General features: G+C 45.2%; 1 protein-coding gene across 4 annotated transcripts in view; it reads left to right on the top strand.

Annotated features, from left to right (window-relative positions):
- The window catches only part of LOC144596354 (tectonic-3-like), a 60,338-nt gene that overhangs the window by 6,875 nt on the left and 27,907 nt on the right, over nucleotides 1-25,556 (top strand). For 2 of the 4 annotated variants that reach the window (XM_078404609.1, XM_078404610.1), the window contains exons 3-7: nucleotides 9,475-9,504; nucleotides 11,762-11,867; nucleotides 17,532-17,650; nucleotides 22,085-22,111; nucleotides 25,350-25,430. In XM_078404609.1, coding sequence (XP_078260735.1) covers nucleotides 9,484-9,504; nucleotides 11,762-11,867; nucleotides 17,532-17,650; nucleotides 22,085-22,111; nucleotides 25,350-25,430 — 354 coding nt within the window. In that variant the 5' untranslated portion in view covers nucleotides 9,475-9,483. Of the gene's footprint in view, nucleotides 1-9,472; nucleotides 9,505-11,761; nucleotides 11,868-17,527; nucleotides 17,651-22,084; nucleotides 22,112-25,349; nucleotides 25,431-25,556 lie in introns of those variants that run through there. The other 2 variants (XM_078404608.1, XM_078404611.1) reach the window with 2 other exon arrangements.

Below are 25,556 nucleotides of genomic sequence, written 5' to 3'. Positions count from 1 at the left end.
ACCAAAGTGGATAACCTCACACTTATCCACATTAAACTGCATCTGCCATGCATCTGCCCACTCACACAACCTGTCCAAGTCACCCTGCAACCTCATAGCATCTTCCTCACAGTTCTCACTACCACCCAGCTTTGTATCATCCGCAAATTTGCTAATGGTACTTTTAATCCCTTCATCCAAGTCATTAATGTATATTGTAAACAGCTGCGGTCCCAGCACCGAGCCTTGCGGTACCCCACTAGTTACTGCCGGCCATTCTAAAAGGGACCCATTTATCCCCACTCTTTGCTTTCTGTCTGTCAACCAATTTTCTATCCATGTCAGTACCCTACCTCCAATACCATGTGCTCTAATTTTGCCTACTAATCTCCTATGTGGAACTTTGTCAAAGGCTTCCTGGAAGTCAAGGTACACCACATCCACCGGCTCTCCCCTGTCAATTTTCCTGGTTTCATCCTCAAAGAATTCCAGAAGATTAGTCAAGCATGATTTCCCCTTCGTAAATCCATGCTGACTCGGAACAATCCTGTTACTACTATCCAAATGCTCCGCAATTTCGTCTTTTATGATTGACTCCAGCATCTTCCCCACCACTGATGTCAGACTAACTGGTCCATAATTTCACATTTTCTCTCTCCCTCCTTTCTTAAAAAGTGGGACAACATTAGCTACCCTCCAATCCACAGGAACTGATCCTGAATCTATAGAACATTGGAAAATGATCACCAATGCGTCCACAATTTCTAGCGCCACCTCCTTAAGTACTCTGGGATGCAGACCATCAGGTCCTGGGGATTTATCATCCTTCAGTCCCATCAGTCTACCCAACACCATTTCCTGCCTAATGTGGATTTCCTTCAGTTCCTCCGTCAACCTAGGATCTCTGCCCACTAGAACATCTGGGAGATTGCTTGTATCTTCCTTAGTGAAGACAGATCCAAAGTACCGGTTCAACTCGTCTGCCATTTCCTTGTTTCCCATAATAAATTCCCCTGCTTCTGTCTTCAAGGGACCCACATTTGCCTTGACTATTTTTTTCCTCTTTACATACCTAAAAAAGGTTTTACTATCCTGCTTTATATTATTGGCTAGTTTACCCTCGTACCTCATCTTTTCTCCCCGTATTGCCTTCTTAGTCATCTTCTGTTGCTCTTTAAAAGAGTCCCAATCCTCTGGCTTCCCACTCTTCCTTGCTTTGTTGTACTTCTGCTCTTTTATTTTTATGTTGTCCTTGACTTCCCTTGTCAGCCACGGGTGTCTCTTACTCCCGTTGGAAGCTTTCCTCTTTGGGATAAATTGATCCTGCAACTTCTGCATTATTCCCAGGAATACCTGCCATTGCTGTTCCACCGTCTTTCCTGCGAGGTCCTCCTTCCAGTCAATTCTGGCCAGCTCCTGCCTCATGCCTCTGTAAGCCCCTTTGCTATACTGTAATACTGACACTTCCGATTTTCCCATCTCCCTCTCAATTTGTAGAGTAAAACTTATCATATTGTGATCACTGCATCCTAATGGCTCTTTTACCTTGAGTCCCCTTATCAGATCAGGTTCATTACACAACACTAAATCCAGAATTGCCTTCTCCCTGGTAGGCTCTGGTACAAGCTGTTCTAAGAATCCATCTCGGAGACACTCCACAAACTCTCTTTCCTGGGGTCCATTACCAACCTGATTTTCCCAGTCTACCTGCATGTTGAAATCTCCCATAACCACCGTAGCATTACATTTGCGACATGCCAATTTTAGCTCCTCATTCAACTTGAACCCTATGTCGAGGCTACTGTTTGGGGGCCTGCAGATAACTCCCATTAGGGTCTTTTTACCCTTACAATTCCTCATTTCTACCCATACTGATTCTACATCTCTATGTCACCCCTTGCAAGGGAGTGAATATCATTCCTCACCAACAGAGCGACCCCACCCCCTCTGCCCACCTGTCTGTCTTTTCTATATGTTGTGTACCCCTGAATATTCAGTTCCCAGCCGAGGTCCTCTTGTAGCCATGTCTCAGCGATTCCCACAACATCATACTTGCCAATGTCTAACTCAAGCTCATCCACATTATTTCTTATACTTCGCGCATTTAAATACAACACTTTAATTTCCGTATTCACCTCCCCTCTCACACCGGTCACAATTGGCCCTGACCTTACTCTCTTATCCCTTCTAGAACTTCCCTCCCCATTCATTCAGAGTCCTTTGCAATTTCTCCTGTATTTGCTTCCCCTTTAACTCCCATCTCCATATTCCCAGTTTGTCAACCCCTCCCCCCACTACGTAGTTTAAAGCCACATTCCTAATCCTCAGGAACTACTCCAGAATCTAAAGGGTTTTGAAAAATTATCACTAATGCATCCACTATTTCTGGGGCTACCTTCTTAAGCACTCTGGGATGCAGCCTATCTGGCCCTGGGGATTTATCGGCCTTTAATCCATTTAATTTACCTAACACCACTTCCCGCCTAACCTGGATTTCACGCAGTTCCATCTCATTTGACTCCCGGTCCCCTGCTATTTCCGGCAGATTATTTATGTCTTCCTTAGTGAAGACAGAACCAAAGTAGTTATTCAATTGGTCTGCCATGTCCTTGTTCCCCGTGATCAATGGGTGCAGGTGTAGGCCATTCGGCCGTTTGAGCCAGCACCGCCATTCAATGTGATCATGGCTGATCATTCTCAATCAGTACCCGTTCCTGCCTTCACCCCATACTCCCTGACTCCGCTATCCTTAAGAGCTCTATCTAGTCCTCCCTTGAATGCATTTAGAGACTTGGCCTCCACTGCCTTCTGAGGCAGTGAATTCCACAGATTTACAACTCTGACTGAAAACGTTTTTCCTTATCTCCGTTCTAAATGGCCTACCCCTTATTCTTAAACTGTGGCCCCTGGGTCTGGACTCCCCCAACATTGGGAACATGTTTCCTGCCTCTAACGTGTCCAACCTTTTAATAATCTTATATGTTTCGTTAAGATCCCCTCTCATCCTTCTAAATTCCAGTGTATACAAGCTTAGCCGCTCCAGTCTTTTAACATACGACAGTCCCGCCATTCCGGGAATTAACCTAGTAAACCTACGCTGCACGTCCTCAATAGCAAGCATATCCTTCCTTAAATTTGGAGACCAAAACTGCACACAGTACTCCAGGTGCGGTCTCACTAGGGCCCTATACAACTGCAGAAGGACATCTTTGCTCCTATACTCAACTCCTCTTGTTATGAAGGCCAACATTCCATTGGCTTTCTTCACTGCCTGCTGTACCTGCATGCTTCCTTTCAGTGACTGGTGCACGAGGACACCAAGATCTCGTTGTACGTCCCCTTTTCCTAACTTGACACCATTCAGATAATAATCTGCCTTCATATCATTACCACCAAAGTTGATAACCTCACACTTATCCACATTAAACTGCATCTGCCATGCATCCGTCCACTCACACAACCTGTCCAAGTCACCCTGCAACCTCATAGCATCTTCCTCACAGCTCACACTACCACCCAGCTTTGTATCATCTGCAAATTTGCTAATGTTACTTTTAATCCCTTCATCCAAGTCATTAATGTATATTGTATAATAGCTGCAGTCCCAACACCGAGCGTTGCGGTACCCCACTAGTCACTGCCTGCCATTCTGAAAGGGACCCATTTATCCCCACTCTTTGCTTTCTGTCTGTCAATCAACTTTCTATCCATGTCAGTACCCAACCCCCAATACTATGTGCTCTAATTTTGCCCACTAATCTCCTATGTGGTATCTTGTCGAAGGCTTTCTGAAAGTCGAGGTACACCACATCCACCGGCACTCCCCTGTCAATTTTCCTAGTTACGTCCTCAAAAAAAGTAAGGCAGAGGGATCTGGGAGCGCAGGTACACAGTTCCCTGAAGGTTGGGGGCAGGCTAGGACTAGGTGAAGGGGAAAGATTTAATAGGAATCTGAGGGGCAACTTTTCCACACAGAAGGTGGTGGGTGTATGGAACGAGCTGCCGGAGGAGGTAGTTGAGGCTGGGTCTATCCCAACTTTTAAGAAACAGTTGGACAGGTACATGGACAGGACAGGTTTGGAGGGTTGTGGACCAAGCGCGGGCAGGTGGGTCTAGTGCAGATGGGGCATGTTGGTCGGTGTGGGCGGGTTTCCGCACTGTATCTCTAAACTAAACTAGTGTATGAACGGGCGATCGCTGGTCGGCGCGCATTCAGTAGGCCGAAGGGCCTGTTTCCGTGCTGTATCTCTAAACTAAACTAAGATTTGGACTGTGTTTACTGAAGAACATCCATAACCCCTGTCACCCGTACTAATCAAGAATCTATCTATCTCTGCCTTAAATATATCCACTGACTTGGCCTCCACCGCCATCTGTGGCAATGAATCCAACAGATTCACTACCCTCTGGCTAAAGAAATTCCTCCTCATCTCCATCCTAAAGGAGCGCCCTTCAATTCTGAGTCTGTGCCCTCTGGTGCTGGTCTCTCCCACCAGTGGAAACATCCTCTCCACATCCACTCTATCCAGCCCTTTATCCTGTAACTGTGCACTGTGGATGGCTCGAATGTAATCATGTATAGTCTTTCCGCTAACTGGATAGCACGCAACAAAAAAGCTTTGCACTGTACCTCGGAAGGCAAATTCAATCCCAGCATCTATATCAAGAGGACTGGAATACAAAACATATAATGCTGAGGCTCTACATGGCGCCGGTCAGGCTGCATGTGGAGTATTGAGAGCAGATTCCCACCCGTATCTGAGGATGGATGTGCCGGCTCTGGAGAGGGTCCAGAGGAGGTTTACAAGAACGATCCCAGGAATGAGTGGGTTAACGTTCTAAGATGAGCCTTTGTCGGCACCGGGTCTGTACTCGCTGGAGTTGAGAGGAACGAGGGGGGACCTCCTTGAAACTTACGGAATAATGAAAGGCCTGGATAGAGTGGATGTGGAGAGGATGTTTCCACTCGTGGGAGAGTCTAGGACCAGAGGGCACAGCCTCAGAATTAAAGGCCGTTTCTTTAGGAAGGAGATGAGGAGGAATTTCTTTTGCCAGAGGGTGGTGAATCTGTGGGATTCATTGCCGTAGACAGCAGTGGAGGCCAAGTCAGTGGATATTTTTAAGGCGGAGATAGATAAATTATTGATTAGAACATGTGTCAAGGGTTATGGGAAGAAGGCAGGAAAGTGGGGTCAGCAGGCAGAGACTGAAACATAGGTGCAGGATTAGGCCATTCGGCCCTTTAAGCCAGCACTGCTATTCAATATGATCATGGCTGATCATCCACAATCAATACTCCATTCCTGCTTTCTCCCCATATCCCTTGATTGCGTTAGCCCTAAGAGCTAAGTCTATCTGTTTCTCTTGAAAGCATCCAGTGAATTGGCCTCCACTGCCTTCAGTGGCAGAGAATCCTACAGATTCACAATTCTCTGGGTGGAAAAGTTTCTCGTCATCTCAGACCCCTTATTCTAAAACTGTGTGTGGCCCCTGGTTCTGGACTCCCCCAACACCGGGAACATTTTTCCTGCATCTAGCCTTTCTAATCCTTTAAGAATTGTATATGTTTCTACAAGATCCTCTCTCATCCTTCTAAATTGCAACGAATACAAGCCCAGTCGACCCATTCTTTCATCATATGTCAATCCCGCCATCCTGGGAATTAACCTCCGGTGCACTCCCTCAATAGCAAGGACGTCCTTCCATAACTTAGGAGACCAAAACTGCGCACAATATCCAAGTGTGGTCTCACCAGGGCCCTGTACAACTGCAGTTGGACCTCCTTGCTCCTAGACTCAAATCCTCTCGCAATGAATGTCTTGAAGGACAGCCATGATTGAATGGCAGAGTAGACTCGATGGGCCGAATGGCCTAATTCTACTCCTGTAACTTGTGACTCCCTGAATGGTAAAGAAGTCACCTACTGTTAATTTATCTCTGTTTATTCCAGGGTTACAGAGCATGTCTGCATTGGACAGTCTGCCATTTTCATCAGCAACTCTGAGCTGCCCACCATCACAATCGACAATGGTTCAGATTCCTATTTCTGTGTCATCGTTACCGACCGTAAGTTTAGTTTACTTGAGAGATACAGCGCGGAAACAGGCCCCTTGGCCCACCGAGTCCGCTCCGAACAGCGATCGCCCGTTCACACACCAGTTTAGTTTGGAGATACATTGTGGGAACAGGCCCTTAGGCTCACCGAGTCCGCGCCGAACAGCGATCCCCGCACACTAGGGGACAATTTACAATTTTTACCAAAGCCAATTAACCTACAAACCCGCACGTGTTTGGAGTGTGGGAGGGAACTGGAGCGCCGGGAGAAAATCCACGCAGATCATGGAGAGAACGTGCAAACTCTGTACAGCACCCGTGGTCGGGATGGAACCCGGGTCTCTGATGCCATGAGGCAGCAACTCTACCGCTGCGCCACCGTGCCTCCCTTACTTGAGTTTAGATTATTGTCACTTGTACCGAGTTACAGTGAATAGCTTTTTTGTCCCGTGCTCTCCAGTCAGCGGAAAGACCATACATTCTCTCCCCTGTCTCTCCTTTGTCGAGTTCTAGTTATATAAGGGCCTGTTCCCGTGTCCCCCTCTCTAACTAGAACTCCAAATAACTCTCTAGATAAGGTGGTCAAGAAGGGTTTTGGCACATTGGTCCTTAGAGTATTGAGTGTAGAAGTTGGGAAGTCATGTTACAGTTGTACAAGACGGTGAGATTGCATTTAGAGTATTGTGTTCAGTGCTGGGCACCGTGTTACAGGAAAGATGTTGTCAAGCTTGAAAGGGTGTAGAGAAGATTTACGAGGATGTTGCCGGGACTCGAGGGGCCTGAGCTACAGGGAGAGGTTGGGGCAGGCTGGGACTCTATTCCTTGGAGCGCAGGAGGATGAGGTGATCTTATAGAGGGGTGGTCTGAAGAAGGGTCTCGACCCAAAACGTCACCCATTCCTTCTCTCCTGAGATGCTGCCTGACTTGCTGAGTTACTCCAGCTTTTGTGAATAAATACCTTCGATTTGTACCAGCATCTGCAGTTATTTTCTTACACTACCTGGTGATCTTAAATCCCGCGAGGAATAGATCGGGTTGAGTCTTTTGCCCAGAGTAGGGGAATTGAGGTCCAGAGGACGTGGGGTTAAGGTGAGAGAGGGGGGGGGGGGGAAGATTTAATAGGAATCTGAGGGGCAAGTTTTCCACACAGAGGGTGGTGGGTGTATGGAACGAGCTGCTGGAGGAGGTAGTTGAGGCAGGGACCATCACAACACTTGGACATGTACATGGATAAGACAGGTTTGGAGGGATATGTGCCAAACGCGGGCAGGTGGGACTAGTGTCTGGGCGAGTTGGGCCAAAGGGCCTGTTTCCACGCTGTATCACTCTGTGACTAATCCAGGCAGCATTCTGGTCAACCTGCACACCTCCCTCTCTTTCCCCCTCTCAAAACTATAACCCTCTGATTACAGAAATGTTTCCTCCTCTCCTTCCGAATGGAACGTCCTTTAATTCTGAGGCTGTGCCCTCTGGTCCTAGACTCTCCCACTAGTGGAAACATCCTCTCCACATCCACTCTGTCCAGGCCTTTCACTATTGGCACTCTCTCTGCTCTCTCCCTCTCCGCCCCCTCTCCCTCTCCCTCTCTCTCCCCCCTCTCTGTCCCAGCATGGAAACAAGCCCATCGGCCTAACTTGCCCACACTGGCCAACATGCCCCATCTACACTTGTCCCACCTGTCCACTAGTCCCACCATATCCCTCCAAACCTGTCCTATCCATGTACCTGTCCAAGTGTTGTGATAGTCCCTGCCTCAACTACCTCTTCCGGCAGCTCATTCCATCCACTCATCACCCTCTGTGTGGATAAGTTGCCCCTCAGGTTCCTATTAAATCTTCCCCCCCTCTCTCACCTTAAACCCATGTCCTCTGGTCCTCGATTCCCCTACTCTGGGCAAGAGACTCTGTGCATCTACCCGATCTATTCCTCTCAATGATTTTATACATCTCGGGAGCGCCCGGAGAAAACCCACGCAGGTCACGGGGAGAACGTGCAAACTCTGTAAAGACAGCACCCGTAGTCAGGATCGAACCCGGGTCTCTGGCACTGTGAGGCGGCTACCACGAACTCAGAGACGCTGCACCACGAACTCAGAGACGATGCAGAGAAGGTTTCAGACCAAAGGAAGACACAAAGTGCTGGTAATCAGCGGGTCAGGCAGCATCTCTGGAGAACGTGGACTGGTACAAAGTGCTGAAGTAACTCAGCGGGTGTGAACCCGAAACGTCACCTGTCCGTGTTCTCCAAAAATCCCTCTGGGCATGTGTTTTGATGATTGACTGAATATAGAACATTGAAAGATGTAGGAAGGGAAGGGAAGGGAGAGATAAAATGGTTTGTAATTATCTCTCTCTGTCTCTGTCTTTCTCTCCCCCCCGTCTCTCTCTCTCTCTCGTTAACCCATTAGTTAGTTTAGTTCAGAGATACAGATCCTTCCCCACCGAGTCCGCCTTGACCAGCGATCGCCTGTTCACACACTTGTTTAGTTTAGAGATACAGCGCGGAAACAGGCCCTTCGGCCCACCGAGTCCGTGCCAACCAGCGATCCCCACACCCTAACACTATCCTGGACACACACTTGGGGACAATTTACAATTTTACCGAAGCCAATTAACTTACAAACCCAGATGTCTTTGGACTATGGGAAGAAACCGGAGCGCCCGGAGAAAACCCACGCAAGTTACGGGGAGAACGTGCAAACTCCGTACAGACAGCTCCCGTGATCAGGATCGAACGCGGGTCTCTGGCGCTGTGTGGTAGCAACACTACCGCTGCACAACAAAGGTTTTGGCTAGGAAAATAACTGCAGATGCTGGTACAAATCAAAGGTATCACAAAATGCTGGAGTAACTCAGTGGGTCAGGCAGCATCTCAGGAGAGAAGGAATAGGTGACGTTTTGGGTCAACACCCTTCACCAGTCTGATGTCAGGGGAGGGGGCGGGACAAAGAAAGGATGTAGTTGGAGACAGGAAGACAGTGGGAGAACTGGGAAGGGGAGGGGAAAGAGACGGACGGAGGAACTATCTAAAGTTAGAGAAATCAATGTTCATACCGCTGGGCTGCAAGCTGCCCAAGCAAAATATGAGGTGCTGTTCCTCCAATTTGCGGTGGGCCTCACTCTGACAATGGAGAAGGCCCATGACAGAAAGGTCAGACTGGGAGTGGGAGGGGGAGTTGAAGTGCTGAGCCACCGGGAGATCAGGTTGGTTAAGGCGGACTGAGCGAAGGTGTTGAGCGAAACGAATGCCGAGCTTGTGTTTGATCTCGCCGATGTAGAGAAGTGGGCTGATCGGTGTAGATCGGGTAGACGCCACAGAGTCTCTTGCCCAGAGTTGTGGAATCGAGGACCAGAGGACATAGGTTTATGGTGATGTATTGAGGTTATACGCTTCACATGGTGTACAATTGTAATATTGTGTCTTTCTTTCGTCAAAACGCAGACCCTGAACATGACAGAAGAATTCTATCGGGTAAGCTGTAAAGATTTAGTTCCAATCTTAAAACAACATAGCACAGGAACAGGCCCTAATATAACTAGAACATAGAAACATAGACAATGGGTGCAGGAGAAGGCCATTTGGCCTTCAAGCCAGCACCGCCATGATCATGGCTGATCATCCACAATCAGTTTCCCGTGCCTGCCTTCTCCCCATACCCCTTGATTCCACTAGCCCCGAGAGTTCTGTCTAACTCTCTTTTAAATTCATCCAGTGAATTGACCTCCACTGCCCTCTGTGGCAGAGAATTCCACAAACTCACAACTGAAAAAGTTTCTCCTCATCTCAGTTTTTAATGGCCTCCCCTTTATTCTTACACGGTGTGTGGCCCCTGGTTCTGGACTCCCCCAACATTGGGAATATTTTCCTTGCATCTAGCTTCTCCACTCCTTTTATAATTTTATATGTCTCCATAAGATCCCCTCTCATCCTTCTAAACTCCAGTGAATACTAGCCCAATCTTTCCAATTCACTGGATTTTTTCAAGAAAGAGTTAGATTCATCTCTTAGGACTGAGGGAATCAACGGATGTGGGAAGAAAGCAGGAAGGGTACATTGTGGATGATCAGCCATGATCACATTGAATGGTGGTGATGGCTGAGAGCCGAATGGCCTCCACCTGCACCTATTTTCTATGTATCTGTATTACTAGAACTCTATATAACAAGGAATTTAGATAACGATATCTATATAACTAGAATATATAACCCGAGAACTAGAATTCTATATGATTATATAACAAGAACTCTACATCTATATCTATATATATATATATATATAAAACAAAATCTCTCGGTTTGTCTGTGTGTATATGTGTCTGTATGTACCATGCCTTCTACACAGCCAAAACAGTACAGGATAGCGCCACAATTTTAGGCCCACCCTCCTCACCATTCCCCTATGCTGTGCATAAACCCACTTTCGTTACTGCCCTGCCCTGTTTGTATGCTTGTGGAGCTTCTATATTGTTGAAGGTGAAGGAATGCTAATTGTGCATAAGGATGTGTCTGGTAGCTGAAACTTACAATTCCTGGAAACCACAGAAATAATAAAATGGTAGAATGAATGAACAGGATGAGCCTGAACTTTGGGTCCTGAATAGCTGATGTTTGCAAAGTTGTACCAGGCAGGATGAGACTATGCAATTCTTAAAGTCTCTCGAGCAGTGCATCCTGTTATCCCTGGGAAAGATGTCTGGGAAAGACGATGGACAATGCTCTCCTTAAGATGAGGATGTGGTTAACTGTTGACTATTTGTGGGAGTGTGAAAACAGGACCTTCTGTGGTATGATAAGGGTCCTTACCTTCGACTAATGACTTATTGTGTATATTGTGTTCTAATACAATGTGATTGATTTGAAGGAAATGTTGTGTTAAACATTCTTGCTGCAAATTCTGTATAAAAATGCTGTGAAAATGCTGTATCTTTGAGTGGAAACAAGGGGAGTGCTGAGTATGGTCATAGACACTTAGCACTGATCCCCCCACTCCCGTCTGACGATAATTAAAGCTTTGCTTGGTTTACCTTTAACTGTTTATGTTGTTTGTATTAAGAAACAAACTTTAACATCTCCACCTCTCTCTCCCTCTCTTCCTCCCTCTCATCTCTCTCTCCCCGTCCCTCCCTCTCTCCCCCTCTCTCAAACTTTCGAAAACCTTCTCACACACCCATTCTCTCCCTCCCTCTCGTCATTCTCTCTCTCTCTCTCTCTCTCTCTCTCTCTCTCTCTCTCGCCCTCCCCTCTCTCAAACTTTCCAAAACTTTCTCACATTCTCTCCCTCTCTCCATCTCCCTCCCTCTCTCTCTCTCTCTCCCCTCTCAAACTTTCCAAAACTTTCTCACACTCATTCTCTCCCTCCCACTCTCCCTCCCTCCCTCCCCTCCTCTCTCTCTCTCCCTCCCTCCCCTCCTCTCTCTCTCTCTCCCTCTCCTCTCTTTCTCTCCCTCCCTCTCTTTCCATCTCCTCTGAAACTTTCCATAACTTTCTAAAACTCTCCCTCTCTCAAACTTTCCAAAACTTTCTCACACACTCATTCTCTCCCTCCCTCACTCTCCCTCTCACTCTCCCTCTCACTCTCCCTCTCACTCTCACTCTCTCTCTTACTCCCTCTCTCTCTCACCCTCTCTATTTCCCCCTCTCTCTCCCTTTCCTTTTCCCTCCACCCTCTCTCCCTACCTCTCTCCTCCCTCTCTCCTCCCGCTCTCCCTCTCTCCTCCCTCTCTCCTCAGCTGGGACAACAAATGGTGACCTATTTCGCGGACACATCAGCGCTGGGTGTGCTGTCTCTGCCTGTGGCCCTGACGGGAGGAGAATGTACAGATGGCAACCCTGCAGGTACTGCCTCCCTCCCTCCCTCCCTCCCACCCTCTCTTCCTACCTCCATCTACCTTTCAAACTTTCTAAAACTCATTCATTCTCATTCTATCGTTTTATTTCGTACATGTTAAAAGACATCAATTAAAAAACAAAATAAACAAAAAAACAGAAGAAATACAAAAAATTTCATCCATTACTTAACGTCTTTACATGTGCGAAAAGGAGTAGGTAGAAGTGTGAACTTATTTAATCCTACCCCATTCCCTAATCAATATTTATCAAGTATTATCTATAATAACTAATACCTAAAATACGTATATAACTACATATATACTCCTCACCCCTACAATCATATGAATATACCTATTTACACAATAATGTCTATATTAACTACATCTGATATATATACATACATTAGGCCAATCATATATATACATATACCCGACCATTTACATACAAAATATAAATACAAATATAGTCACCCACCCGTATAATAAGTCAGATATTAATACAAAAATACTCATACACCCTTATATGTTTATATATATACTTATTTAAATAATGATGTGTTATTATATGTAGACCCCTGGTGACTGTTAATCCCCCTCCTCACTGTACCTAGAAAAAATCGTATGTTTATATTTGTTTTTAAACTGGATGATGTTTGAACATTGTTTTAATTCCGCATTCATTCTGTTCCATAGCTTTACTCCACTGATTGATATAGAAAATCTTTTCATTGTTGTTCGAGTATTGCGAATCTTGAAATTTAATGTTCCCCTTAAATTATACCCCCCTCTCTTTCATAAAACATTTCCTGTAAGTTACTTGGTAGCAAATTGTTTCTCACTTTGTACATGAATTGAGCTGTTTGATATTCCACAATGTCATAAAATTTGATTATTTTAGACTTTATAAATAATGAGTTGGTGTGTTCACAAAAACCGACATTATGAATTATTCTAATGGCTCTTTTTTGCAGTATGAATAGTGGTTGTAGTGAACTTATATATGTACTTCCCCACACCTCTATACAGTAACTTAAATAAGGTGAAACAAGTGAACAGAACAGAATGCGAAGTGATTTGTTATCTAGGAAATGTTTTGCTTTGGCCAGAACTGAAATGCTTCTAGATACTTTACTGTGGATATGTTTAATGTGAGATTTCTAGCAATTTTTTTCATCTATTATCACCCCAAGGAATTTAGTTTCATTTACTCTTTCTATGTTAACACCCTCTATCTGTACCTGTGCTTGATTGTTTATTTTACTGTTCCCAAATATCATAATTTTTGTTTTGCTCAAGTTTAGTGATAATTTGTTAATGTCAAACCATTTTTTAATTTTGCAAAATTCTGAGGTGATATTGTCCAAAAGTTGCTGTAAATTTTCACCAGAACCAAGAATGTTAGTGTCATCAGCAAATAGGATGAATTTCAATATTTTTGATAATTTACATATATCATTGATGTAGATGATGAAGAGTTTAGGACCCAACACTGACCCCTGGGGGACTCCACACACAATGTCCAAACATCCAGACTGATATTCTCCCATCTTCACAAATTGTTTCCTGTTCTTTAAATAACTTCTAACCCACTCTAAAGCCAACCCCCTAATCCCATATAGTTCCAATTTATTGATTAATATTTCATGATTTATTGTATCGAATGCTTTTATTAGATCAATGAATACCCCAACAGCATATTTCTTTTTATCTATAGAATTTGTGATTTGTTCAATGAGTTCAGTTAAAGCTAGTGATGTTGACCGGTTACTTCTAAATCCATATTGACTATTAGAGAGTAAATTGTGCTTATCTATGAAATTGTCTAATCTGTTGACGAAAAGTTTTTCCAGAATTTTAGAGAACTGTGGGAGAAGAGAAACAGGTCTGTAATTTGTGAAGTGGTGTTTATCTCCAGTTTTATACAGCGGAATAACTTTAGCTATTTTCATATTATTGGGAAATTGACCGGTTTGTAATGATAAATTAAAAATGTGTGTTAGTGGTTTCAGAAAGCCTTCGACAAGGTCCCACATAGGAGATTAGTGGGCAAAATTAGGGCACATGGTATTGGGGGTAGGGTACTGACATGGATAGAAAATTGGTTGACAGACAGAAAGCAAAGAGTGGGGATAAATGGGTCCGTTTCGGAATGGCAGGCAGTGACCAGTGGGGTACCGCAAGGTTCGGTGCTGGGACCCCAGTTATTTACGATATACATTAATGACTTAGACGAAGGGATTAAAAGTACCATTAGCAAATTTGCAGATGATACTAAGTTGGGGGGTAGTGTGAATTGTGAGGAAGATGCAATAAGGCTGCAGGGTGACTTGGACAGGTTGTGTGAGTGGGCGGATACATGGCAGATGCAGTTTAATGTAGATAAGTGTGAGGTTATTCACTTTGGAAGTAAGAATAGAAAGGCAGATTATTATCTGAATGGTGTCAAGTTAGGAGGAGGGGGAGTTCAACGAGATCTGGGTGTCCTAGTGCATCAGTCAATGAAAGGAAGCATGCAGGTACAGCAGGCAGTGAAGAAAGCCAATGGAATGTTGGCCTTCGTAACAAGAGGAGTTGAGTATAGGAGCAAAGAGGTCCTTCTACAGTTGTACCGGGCCCTGGTGAGACCGCACCTGGAGTACTGTGTGCAGTTTTGGTCTCCAAATTTGAGGAAGGATATTCTTGCTATGGAGGGCGTGCAGCGTAGGTTCACTAGGTTAATTCCCGGAATGGCGGGACTGTCGTATGTTGAAAGGCTGGAGCGATTGGGCTTGTATACACTGGAATTTAGAAGGATGAGGGGGGATCTTATTGAAACATATAAGATAATTAGGGGATTGGACACATTAGAGGCAGATAACATGTTCCCAATGTTGGGGGAGTCCAGAACAAGGGGCCACAGTTTAAGAATAAGGGGTAGGCCATTTAGAACGGAGATGAGGAAGAACTTTTTCAGTCAGAGAGTGGTGAAGGTGTGGAATTCTCTGCCTCAGAAGGCAGTGGAGGCCAGTTCGTTGGATGCTTTCAAGAGAGAGCTGGATAGAGCTCTTAAGGATAGCGGAGTGAGGGGGTATGGGGAGAAGGCAGGAACGGGGTACTGATTGAGAGTGATCAGCCATGATCGCATTGAATGGCGGTGCTGGCTCGAAGGGCTGAATGGCCTACTCCTGCACCTATTGTCTATTGTCTATTGTCTATTGTTTGGAAATCCCATCAATTACCCTTTTTTTAAAACTATTTTCATATCTGTCTCATTATAATCAGTGGATGTTTTATTTTTGCATTTATTAACAATATCTACAATCTCCATTTCTTCTACCGGTTTAAGAAACATTGTACTTGGATTCGTTTCTATAAGATTATCATTAGATGTCACCGGATCTGGGATTTTTTCTGCTAAATTAGGTCCAACACTTACAAAAAAATTATTAAATTTATTAACCACGTCATCCATGTTATTTAGAGTCTTATCATTTTCTATAAAATACTGCGGATAATTAATCTGTCTAGAGTTATTTCTAATTATGCTGTTTAATATATTCCATATATCCTTAATGTTGTGTTTATTGTTTTCTAATAGTTTATTATAATATTCTTTCTTACAATTTCTCATGATATTAGTTAACTTGTTTTTATATTTCTTATATTTATTTTCTGCTTCTATAGTTCTATGTTTAATGAATTCTCTGTATAGTGTATTTTTCTTTTTGCAGGCATTTAGCAATCCTTTTGACATCCAATGATTATCTTTATACTTTATTTCTCTACAATATTGTTTCATTGGACAATTTTTATCATATAGTATTTTAAATATTCTTAAAAAATTGTCATAATCATTTTCTTTATATATTAATTCCTAGTTTTGTGCAAGTAAATCATTTTTAAGTGCAACCATGGACTCTTCTGTCCTAACCCTTCGGTATTCTTGTTTATTGTCCTGCTTATTTTTTCCGTAGTTGCTGTTATAAACTGTGAAAACTGGAAGGTGGTCACTGATGTCATTTACTAATAATCCTCCTACTGTATTGTTATCTATATCATTAGTAAATATATTATCAATTAATGTAGCACAATGGGAAGTAATCCGACTGGGTCCGGTGATTTTGGGATATAAGCTGATACCTTACAATGTATTGATAAATTCCTCAGTCATTTTATGATTATTTGGATTTAGCAAATCAATATTGAAGTCGCCGCAGATAAACATAATTTTATGTTTTGTTTTTGTAAAATGTTCCTCCATCCAGTCTTTAAATGTGTCTATATTAGCCCCTGATGTTCTATAAATACAACTCACAATTACATTTTTGTTTTTCCCATCCATATTTCTATTGTAACACATTCAAGTACATTATCTACCACAGTTGAGATTTCTTCCACCACCTTATAAAACTGTCACACACTCATTCTTTCCCTCCCTCCCTCCCTCCATAATTCACTCACTCATTCTCTCACTCACTCACTCCCCCTCTCCCGCCCTCCATCTCCCTCTCCCCTTCTCTCTCCCATCTTTTCTACATTCCTTCCCTCCCTTTTTCCTTCCCTCTTTCCTTGCTTCCCTCCCTCACTCTCCCCCCACCTCACACCGGAGAGGGTGGGGGCGGTGGGTGGGTGGGGACAGGGGGTGGGAGAGGAGAGGGGGAGAACGATGGGGAAAGAAATGCTTACGTTCGTTCAAGTGTCTGACAGTAAGTCTTACTTTGTTTTTTGTGTGTTTGTTTGTCCTCTCCCCCTCTCCCCCCTCTCTCTCCCCCCTCTCTCTCCCCCCTCTCTCTCCCCCTCTCTCCCCCTCTCTCCCCCTCTCTCCCCCCTATCTCTCCCCCCTCTCTCTCCCCCCTCTCTCTCCCCCCCTCTCTCCCCCTCTCTCTCCCCCCCTCTCTCTCCCCCCCTCTCTCTCCCCCCCTCTCTCTCCCCCCCTCTCTCTCCCCCCCTCTCTCCCCCCCTCTCTCTCCCCCCCTCTCTCTCCCCCCTTCTCTCTCTCCCCTCTCTTCTATCCCCCTCTCTCTCTCTCTCTCTCTCTCCATCACTCCCTCTCTCTCTCTCCCCCTCTCGCTCTCTCTCCCCCTCTTGCTCTCTCTCCCCCTCTCGCTCTTCCCCTCTCTCTCTCCCCCTCTCACCCTCTCTCTCCCCCTCTCTCTCCCCCTCCCTCTCTCCCCCTCCCTCTCTCTCCCCCTCTCTCTCCTTACACAAAAACCTGACTCTATCCCCCTCCTTCCTTCCCCTTCTCTCTCTCTTGCTCTATCCTTCTCCCCCCCTCTCTCTCCCACTCTCTCTCTTTCTCTCTCTCCCCCTCTTTCTCTCCCCTCTCTCTCTCCCTCCTCTCTCTCTCCCCTCGCCCTCTCACTCTGTCCCGATCTCATTCTCCCTTTAACACGCGCACATTTTTACACGTCAAAACCTCACTCTATCCCCCTCCACCCCCTCCCTCTCTCTCTCTCTCCCTCTCGCCCCCCTCTCTATCCTCTCTCCCCTTCCTCTCCCTCCCTTCTCTCTCGCTGTCTCTCACCCCCTCTCTCTATCCCCTCACTCTCCCTCTCCTCTCACTCCCTCTCTATCCTCTCTCCCCTCCCTCTCCCTCCCCTCTCACTCCCTCTCTCTCTATCCTCTCTCCCCTTCTGCTCCCTCCCCTCTCTCTCCCTCTCACTCCCTCTCTCCGGAAACATGGTGGAGGCAGGCTTCTTCCAAACGGCCAGTTCCAGCTGCTCCCGCCACCTCGCCGATCTCCGCTCTGCCTGCACCTCCCTCCCTGCGCTGAACGCTGGCACCTACTACCAGGGTTTTACCCTCCTCCAGGTGAGAAGGCAGCACAGTCCCCTCAAAGTGGCGTCACAGGTAGACAGGGAATGTTGTCGAGCAGAGGGATCTAAACAGTTCCCTGAAAGTGGCTTCGCAAAAAAGCTTTTAGCACGTTGGCCTTCATCAGTCAGAGTACTGAGTATAGCAGTCGGGAAGTCATGTTGCAGTTGTACAAGATGTTGGTGAAACCACATTTAGAGTATTGTGTTCAGTTCTGGGCACCGTGTTACAGCAAAGATGTCGGCAAGCTGGAAAGGGCGCGGAGAAAATGTACGAGGATGTTGCCAGGACTCGAGGGGCCTGAGCTACAGGGAGAGGTTGGGGCAGGCTGGGACTTTGAAAGGCCTGGAAAGAATGGATGGGGAGAGGATGTGTCCACTGATGGGAGAGTCTAGGACCAGGGGGCACAGCCTCAGAATTAAAGGACGTTCCTTTAGGAAGGAGATGAGGAGGAATTTGTTTCGCCAGAGGGTGGTGAATCTGTGGGATTCTTTGCCACAGACAGAGGTGGAGGCCAAGTCAGTGGATATGTTTAAGGCAGAGACAGATATTCTTTTTTTTCTTTTCTTTTCAAATCTTTTTATTAAATTTCAAAAATTGATAAGCATAACAGTGATATTGATACATAGGGATCAGGATTATATTAATAACAAATGTAACCTAAATATAAATCCAGTTTCAAAATACACCTAGGGTATAGACCTCCCAGTCTCTATGTTATTATAGATAAAAGGTTAAAAGAGAACTTATATATTTTTTTTAAAGATTAAAAGAATTTTTTTTTTTACCCCCGTAAACTAAAATAAGCAAACAAACAAAAAACCCCAAAACAATACAGAATCTGGGCTGCAAAAAAATTCAACAGTTTAGACCCCTATTTGTTGTCAAATCCGTTCCACCAAGTAAAGGTAAAAAATATTTATAACGGCTGGAGAGGGAACAACTTGTATCGTGTGAAAATATTGAATAAAGCTTCCCCAAGTCCTATCAAATTTAACCGAGGGTTCAACAATATCACTCCTAATGTTATCTAAATTTAAACATTTCAGAATACCAATGGAGAGTGGTAGGAGGATTAGAGTCTTTCCATTCAAACAAAATAGATCTTTTGGCAATTAATGTAGTAAAAGCAATCAACCGACGGGCTGAAAGGGGCAGATGAATGGAATCTAACATTGGTAGCCCAAAAATTGCAGTGATAGGATGAGGTTGTAAATCAATACCTAAAACTACAGAAATAATATCAAAATTTTCTTTCCAATATTTTTCCTAAAGTGGGCAAGACCAAAACATATGAGTCAGCGAAGCCACCTCAGACTTACATCTATCACAAGTAGGATTTATATGACCATAAAAACACGCTAACTTATCTTTAGACATATGTGCTCTGTGAACTACCTTAAATTGTATCAGAGCATGTCTTGCACACATTGAAGAGGTGTTGACTAATTGAAGAATCCTCTCCCATTTCTCTATTGTTAAAGAAATTTGAAGTTCTCTTTCCCAATCATTCTTGATTTTATCAGATGTACCTACTTGTAATTTCAACATCAACATAAATAGTCGATATTAAACCTTTCTGATAAGGATTCAAGTGTACATTTTGTACTGTACATTTTGGTTTGATGTGATAATGGAAAAGAGGGTAATCGCAATGTGTGTCTTATTATTGGGTTAATCGTATATTTATTCAATCTCGTAATTGTAAAAGGTAACGAGGTTCCTAGGATAGAAGTCAAGTCAAGTTTATTTGTCACATACACATACACAATGTGCAGTGAAATGAAAGTGGCAATGCCTGCGGATTGTGCAAAAAAAGTTACAATTACAGCATATAAATTAAAATTAATATAGAAAAGAAAATTTAGTCCCTCGAGTTATAATAGTTAACAGTCCTGATGGCCTGTGGGAAGAAACTCCGTCTCATCCTATCCGTTTTCACAGCATGACGGCGGAGGCGTTTGCCTGACAGTAGCAGCTGGAACAGTCCGTTGCTGGGGTGGTAGGGGGTCCCCCATAATCTTGCTTGCTCTTGATCTGCACCTCCTGATGTATACGTCCTGCAGGGGGGCCAATGATAACCCCTGCATAGATTCAAGCTCAGGATTTATCCATCCTGGATATTGGGTATCCTCTAAATCTTTTGTCCAAAACGTTAAATAACGAGCATTAACTGCAAGGCTCGGTGCTGGGACTGCAGCTATTTACAATATACATTAATGACTTGGATGAAGGGATTAAAAGTACCATTAGCAAATTTGCAGATGATACAAAGCTGGGTGGTAGTGTGAATTGTGAGGAAGATGCTACGAGGTTGCAGGGTGACTTGGACAGGTTGTGTGAGTGGGCGGATGCATGGCAGATGCAGTTTAGTGTGGATAAGTGCGAGGTTATCCACTTTGGTGGTAAGAATAGGAAGGCAGAGTATTATCTGAATGGTGTCAAGTTAGGAAAAGGGGACGTACAACGAGATCTGGGTGTCCTAGTGCATCAGTCACTGAAAGGAAGCATGCAGGTACAGCAGGCAGTGAAGAAAGCCAATGGAATGTTGGCCTTCATAACAAGAGGAGTTGAGTATAGGAGCAAAGAGGTCCTTCTGCAGTTGTACAGGGCCCTAGTGAGACCGCACCTGGAGTACTGTGTGCAGTTTTGGTCTCCAAATTTGAGGAAGGTATTCTTGCTATTGAGGGCGTGTAGTGTAGGTTCACTAGGTTAATTCCCGGAATGGCGGGACTGTCATATGTTGAAAGACTGGATCGACTAGGCTTGTATACACTGGAATTTAGAAGGATGAGAGGAGATCTTATCGAAACGTATAAGATTATTAAGTGGTTGGACACGTTAGAGGCAGGAAACACGTTCCCAATGTTGGGGAAGTCCAGAACAAGGGGCCACAGTTTAAGAATAAGGGGTCGGCCATTTAGAACTGAGATGAGGAAAAACTTTTTCAGTCAGAGAGTTGTAAATCTGTGGAATTCTCTGCCTCAGAAGGCAGTGAAGGCCAATTATCTGAATGCATTCAAGAGAGAGCTCTTAAGGATAGCGGAGTCAGGTGGTATGGGGAGAAGGCAGGAACGGGGTCCTGATTGAGAATGATCAGCCATGATCACATTGAATGGCGGTGCTGGCTCGAAGGGCCGAATGGCCTCCTTGTGCACGTATTGTCTATTGGCTATTGTCTATTGCCCAATAATAAAATCTAAGGTTCGGCAATGCCAAACCACCATCTTTTTAAAATTTCTGTAAGTATTTTTTAATTAGTCTGGGATTTTTATTCTGCCATGTATATGAAGAAATTTTTGAATCAATAACATCAAAAAAAGATTTAGAAATAAAAAAAGGTATCATCTGAAATAAATATAAAAATTTAGGTAGAATAATCATTTTAATAGCATTGATTCGGCCGATTAGGGATAAGGACATTGGTGACCATTTAGTAAACTGTTGTCTGACATGGTCAATTAAGGAGATAAAATTAGTTTTAAATAGGTCCTTGTGTTTCTTGGTAATCTCGATACCTAAATAAGTAAAACAGTCAGTAGTCAATCTGAATGGAAACTGTCCATAATTCGACATTTGATTGTTTAATGGAAAAAGCTCACTCTTACTAAGATTTAATTTATAACCAGAAAAACGACTAAATTGATTAAGTAAAGCTATTATTGCAGGAATAGATTTCTCTGGATTAGAAATATATTAATAACAGATCATCTGCATAGAGAGATCGCTTATATGTCTTATTCCCACGGACAATGCCAAAAATATTGGGGGATTCCCTAAGAGCACTAGCCAATATCGAACAATAAAGGGCATAAAGGACAGCCCTGTCTAGTACCTCGAAAGAGCCTAAAGAAAGGGGATCTCTGACTATTGGTAAGTACAGAAGCCTGAGTGAGGTATATGACATATCAGCTTGATCCAAGAGATAAATTTTGGACCAATCTTAAATTTTTCAAGTGTATTGAATAAGTATTCCCATTCCACTCTCTCAGGCTGTGGAGGCCAAGTCAGTGGATATATTTAAGGCAGAGATGGATAGATTCTTGATTAGTACCTGTGTCGGGTTATGGGGAGGAGGCAGGGGAATGGGGTTAGGAGGGAAAGATAGATCAGCCATGATTGAATGGCGGAGTGGACTCGATGAGCTAAATGGCCCAATTCTTCTCCTAGAATATGTGAACTCTGGCCCTTGATAGTCAAAGCAGAAGAGAGGGGGGGGAGAGAGAGAGGGAGGGAAGGAGGAGAGAGTGAGAGAAATGGGGAGAGAGAGAGAGGTGTAGTTTAGTTTATTGTCACGTGTACTGAGGTACAGTGAAAAGCTTTGTTGTTGCATGCTTTCCAGTCAGCGGAAAGACTACATGACTACAATCGAGCCGTCCACAGTGTACATTTTCACTCTCTCCCTCCCTCTCTCCATTTTTTCTCTTCCAGACTCCGGATATATTTAATATGACTGAGGTGAGTGTGTTCAGTTCTGGGCACTGTGTTACAGGAAAGATGTCGTCAAGCTGGAAAAGGCACGGAGAAGTTTTACGAGGATGTTGCCAGGACTCGAGGGGCCTGAGCTACAAGGAGAGGTTGGGGCAGCCTGGGACTCTATTTCTTGAAGCACAGGAGGATGAGGGCTGATCTTGAGCTGTATAAAATCACGAGAGGAATAGATCGGGTCTCTTGCCAGGGCTCGTACGGTCCTTGAAAATCCTTGAATTTGAAACTCTGTTTTTCAAGTCCTTGGATTTATCATGGGTCCTTGATAAAAGTATTATTTTGTGCAGAGTAATGTGGTGTTTTTGCATTGTTTATAATGCGTATTTTTATTAAAAGTCATTTGTCTTTGTCGCCTATTTTTCCCTCCTCGCCTCCGCCGCTCATCTCGGGGCTTCTGAACAACAACTACGACACTTGTGTTAGTTCTTATTTCGCTGCGCTAGAGGGAGACCGGGCCGGGGAAGAGAGTGGAGGAGCGGCGCAGATCTCGCTGGTGCTAGGAGAGAGAGAGGGGAGAGAGCAAGTGGCGGCGCTCCTTCACCGGACACTCTGACACCCTCCCCCTTTCCTCGCTCCCGCTCTAACTCCCTGCTCCCTCTACGCCCGACTCTCTCTCCACCCCGACATTCTCTCCACCCCGACTTTCTCTCCACCCCCGACTCACTCACCACCCCCGACATTCTCTCCACCCCGACTTTCTCTCTCCACCCCGACTCTCTCTCCACCCCGACTTTCTCTCCACCCCGACTTTCTCTCCACCCCGACTTTCTCTCCACCCCGACTCTCTCTCCACCCCGACTCTCTCTCCACCCCGACTTTCTCTCCACCCCCGACTCTCTCTCCACCCCCGACTCTCTCTCTCCACCCCCGACTCTCTCTCCACCCCCGACTCTCTCTCCACCCCCGACTCTCTACCCCCGACTCACTCTCCACCCCCGACTCTCTCTCCACCCCCGACTCTCTACCCCCGACTCACTCTCCACCCCCGACTCTCTCTCTCCACCCCCGACTCTCTACCCCCGACTCACTCTCTCCACCCCGACTCACTCTCTCCACCCCGACTCACTCTCTCCACCCCCGACTCTCTCTCTCCACCCCCGACTCTCTCTCTCCACCCCCGACTCACTCTCCACCCCGACTCACTCTCCACCCCGACTCTCTCTCCACCCCGACTCTCTACCCCCGACTCACTCTCCACCCCCGACTTTCTCTCTCTCCACCCCTGATTCTCTCTCTCCACCCCCGACTCTCTCTCTACCCTCGACTCTCTCTCTACCCCGATTCTCTCTCTACCCTCGACTCACTCTCTTACCCCGATTCTCTCTCTACCCCGACTCTCTCTCCACCCCGACTCTCTCTCCACCCCGACTCACTCTCCACCCCGACTTTCTCTCTCTACCCCCGACTCTCTCTCCACCCCGACTCTCTCTCCACCCCAACTCTCTCTACCCCCGATTCCTCCAATCTTTTCCCCGGCCCCGTCTCCCTCTAGTGCAGCGAAATAAGAATAACACAAGTGTTGTAGTTTGTTGTTCAGAAGCCCTGCATGCCTGGGGTGAGCGGCGGCGGCAGTGGTGGCGAGGAGGGAAGTTTCCTTGAGTTTGTTGTGTGTGAGGGGGTGCTGTGATCTCTCGCCTGTGATCTCTCTGGGTCGGTGGCGATCCCCTCTCCGGTGAACCTTCGCTGGCAGCTTCTGCCTCCAGTCCCTGCTCCCGCAGCCACGGTTCCACGGCTCCTGGACAAGTTAAAGAGTCGGGAAGAGTTGAGGGGAACTCACCGCATAAAGCAAAAAAAAACACAAAATCAGCGTCGATTTTACTAATTAACCATATATGCACCAAATTAACAGGTTTGAAAACAGTATTTTCTTACCTACGGAGAGAAAAACTGGATAAAAACATCAATGTTTAATGGATTTTGGTCCTTGAAAATGGGATTTTTGGAAGTCCTTTGAAAGTCCCTGAATTTTTTGCTGTTCCAAGTGTATGAACCCCATCTTGCCCAGAGTCTCTTGTCCAGATTAGGGGAATCGAGGACTAGTGGACATAGGCTTAAGGTGAGAGAGGGGGGGAAGATTTAATAGGAACCTGAGGGGCAATTTTTCCACACAAATGGTAGTGGGTGGATGGAACGAGCTGCCAGAGAAGGTAGCAAATTTGAGGAAGAATGTCCTTGCTATTGAGACAGTGCAGCGTAGGCTCACCAGGTTAATCCCCGGGATGGCGGGACTGTCATATGAGGAACGATTGGAAAGACTGGGCTTGTATTCACTGGAGTTTAGAAGGATGAGAGGGGATCTTGTAGAAACTTATAAATTTATAAAAGGACTGGACAGACTAGATGCAGGAAAAATGTTCCCATTGCTGGGGTAGTCCAGAACCAGGAGCCACACAGTCTAAGAATAAAGGGGAGGCCATTTAAAACTCTTGAGAAGAAACTTTTCCACCCAGAGAGTTGTGAATCTGTGGAATTCTCTGCCACAGAAGGCAGTGGAGGCCAATTCACTGGATGAATTTAAAAGAGAGTTAGATAGAGTTCTAGGGCAAGGGTTCCAAACCTGGGATAAATTTACCCCCAGGGGATGAATTTGTTGATTCTGGATTTGTACACATTGACTGACTATGTTTGGATCTGGTCATCTTTAGTTGTTCATAAATAAGTGAAATAACATTGTTATGTGCTATTATTATTATTGTTATTTGAACTTAAAATAATAATGTTAAAAACAGTATTTTCAAATTTCCCCTTTGTCGTTTGCTTTATTATGGCAGAAGTGTAAACTCAAATTACTGAACAAAACAGGGTGGGGGTAAATTTACTTTCGAAAAATTGCAATGGGGTAAATGGGACGAAAAAGGTTGGGAACCCCTGCTCTAAGGGCTAGCGGAATCAAGGGATATGGGGAGAAGGCAGGCACGGGTTACTGATTGTGGATGGTCAGCCATGATCACAATGAATGGCAGTGCTGGCTTGAAGGGCCAAATGGCGTCCTGCACTTGTTTTCCATGTTTCTATATAGTTGAGGCAGGGACTATCACAACACTTGGACAGGCACATTGGATAGGACAGGTTTGGAGGGATATGGGCCAAACACGGGCAGTTGGTACGAGTGCAGATGGGACATGTTGGCCGGTGTGGGCACGTTGGGCCGAAGGGCCTGTTTCCAAGCTGTGTGACTCTATGACTCTTTCTCTCCGTTGTATTACAGGTTAGAATCGAACCTCAGAACATCCAGTCTGTGCCGACGCCGACCTTGACAAAGATCTTTTGCAACAACGTGGTTTCAGGAGTGAGTTGACCCCCGCGTGTGTGTGTGACCCTGATGGGAGGAGTGTGTGATGGGACGGTTTAGTTTAGTTTGGAGATACAGTGCGGAAACAGGCCCTTCGGCCCACCGAGTCCGCTCCGACCAGCG

Source organism: Rhinoraja longicauda, chromosome 8, assembly GCF_053455715.1.
Source record: "Rhinoraja longicauda isolate Sanriku21f chromosome 8, sRhiLon1.1, whole genome shotgun sequence".
Lineage (NCBI taxonomy): Eukaryota > Metazoa > Chordata > Chondrichthyes > Rajiformes > Arhynchobatidae > Rhinoraja > Rhinoraja longicauda.
This window is presented reverse-complemented; position numbering and strand designations above follow the sequence as displayed.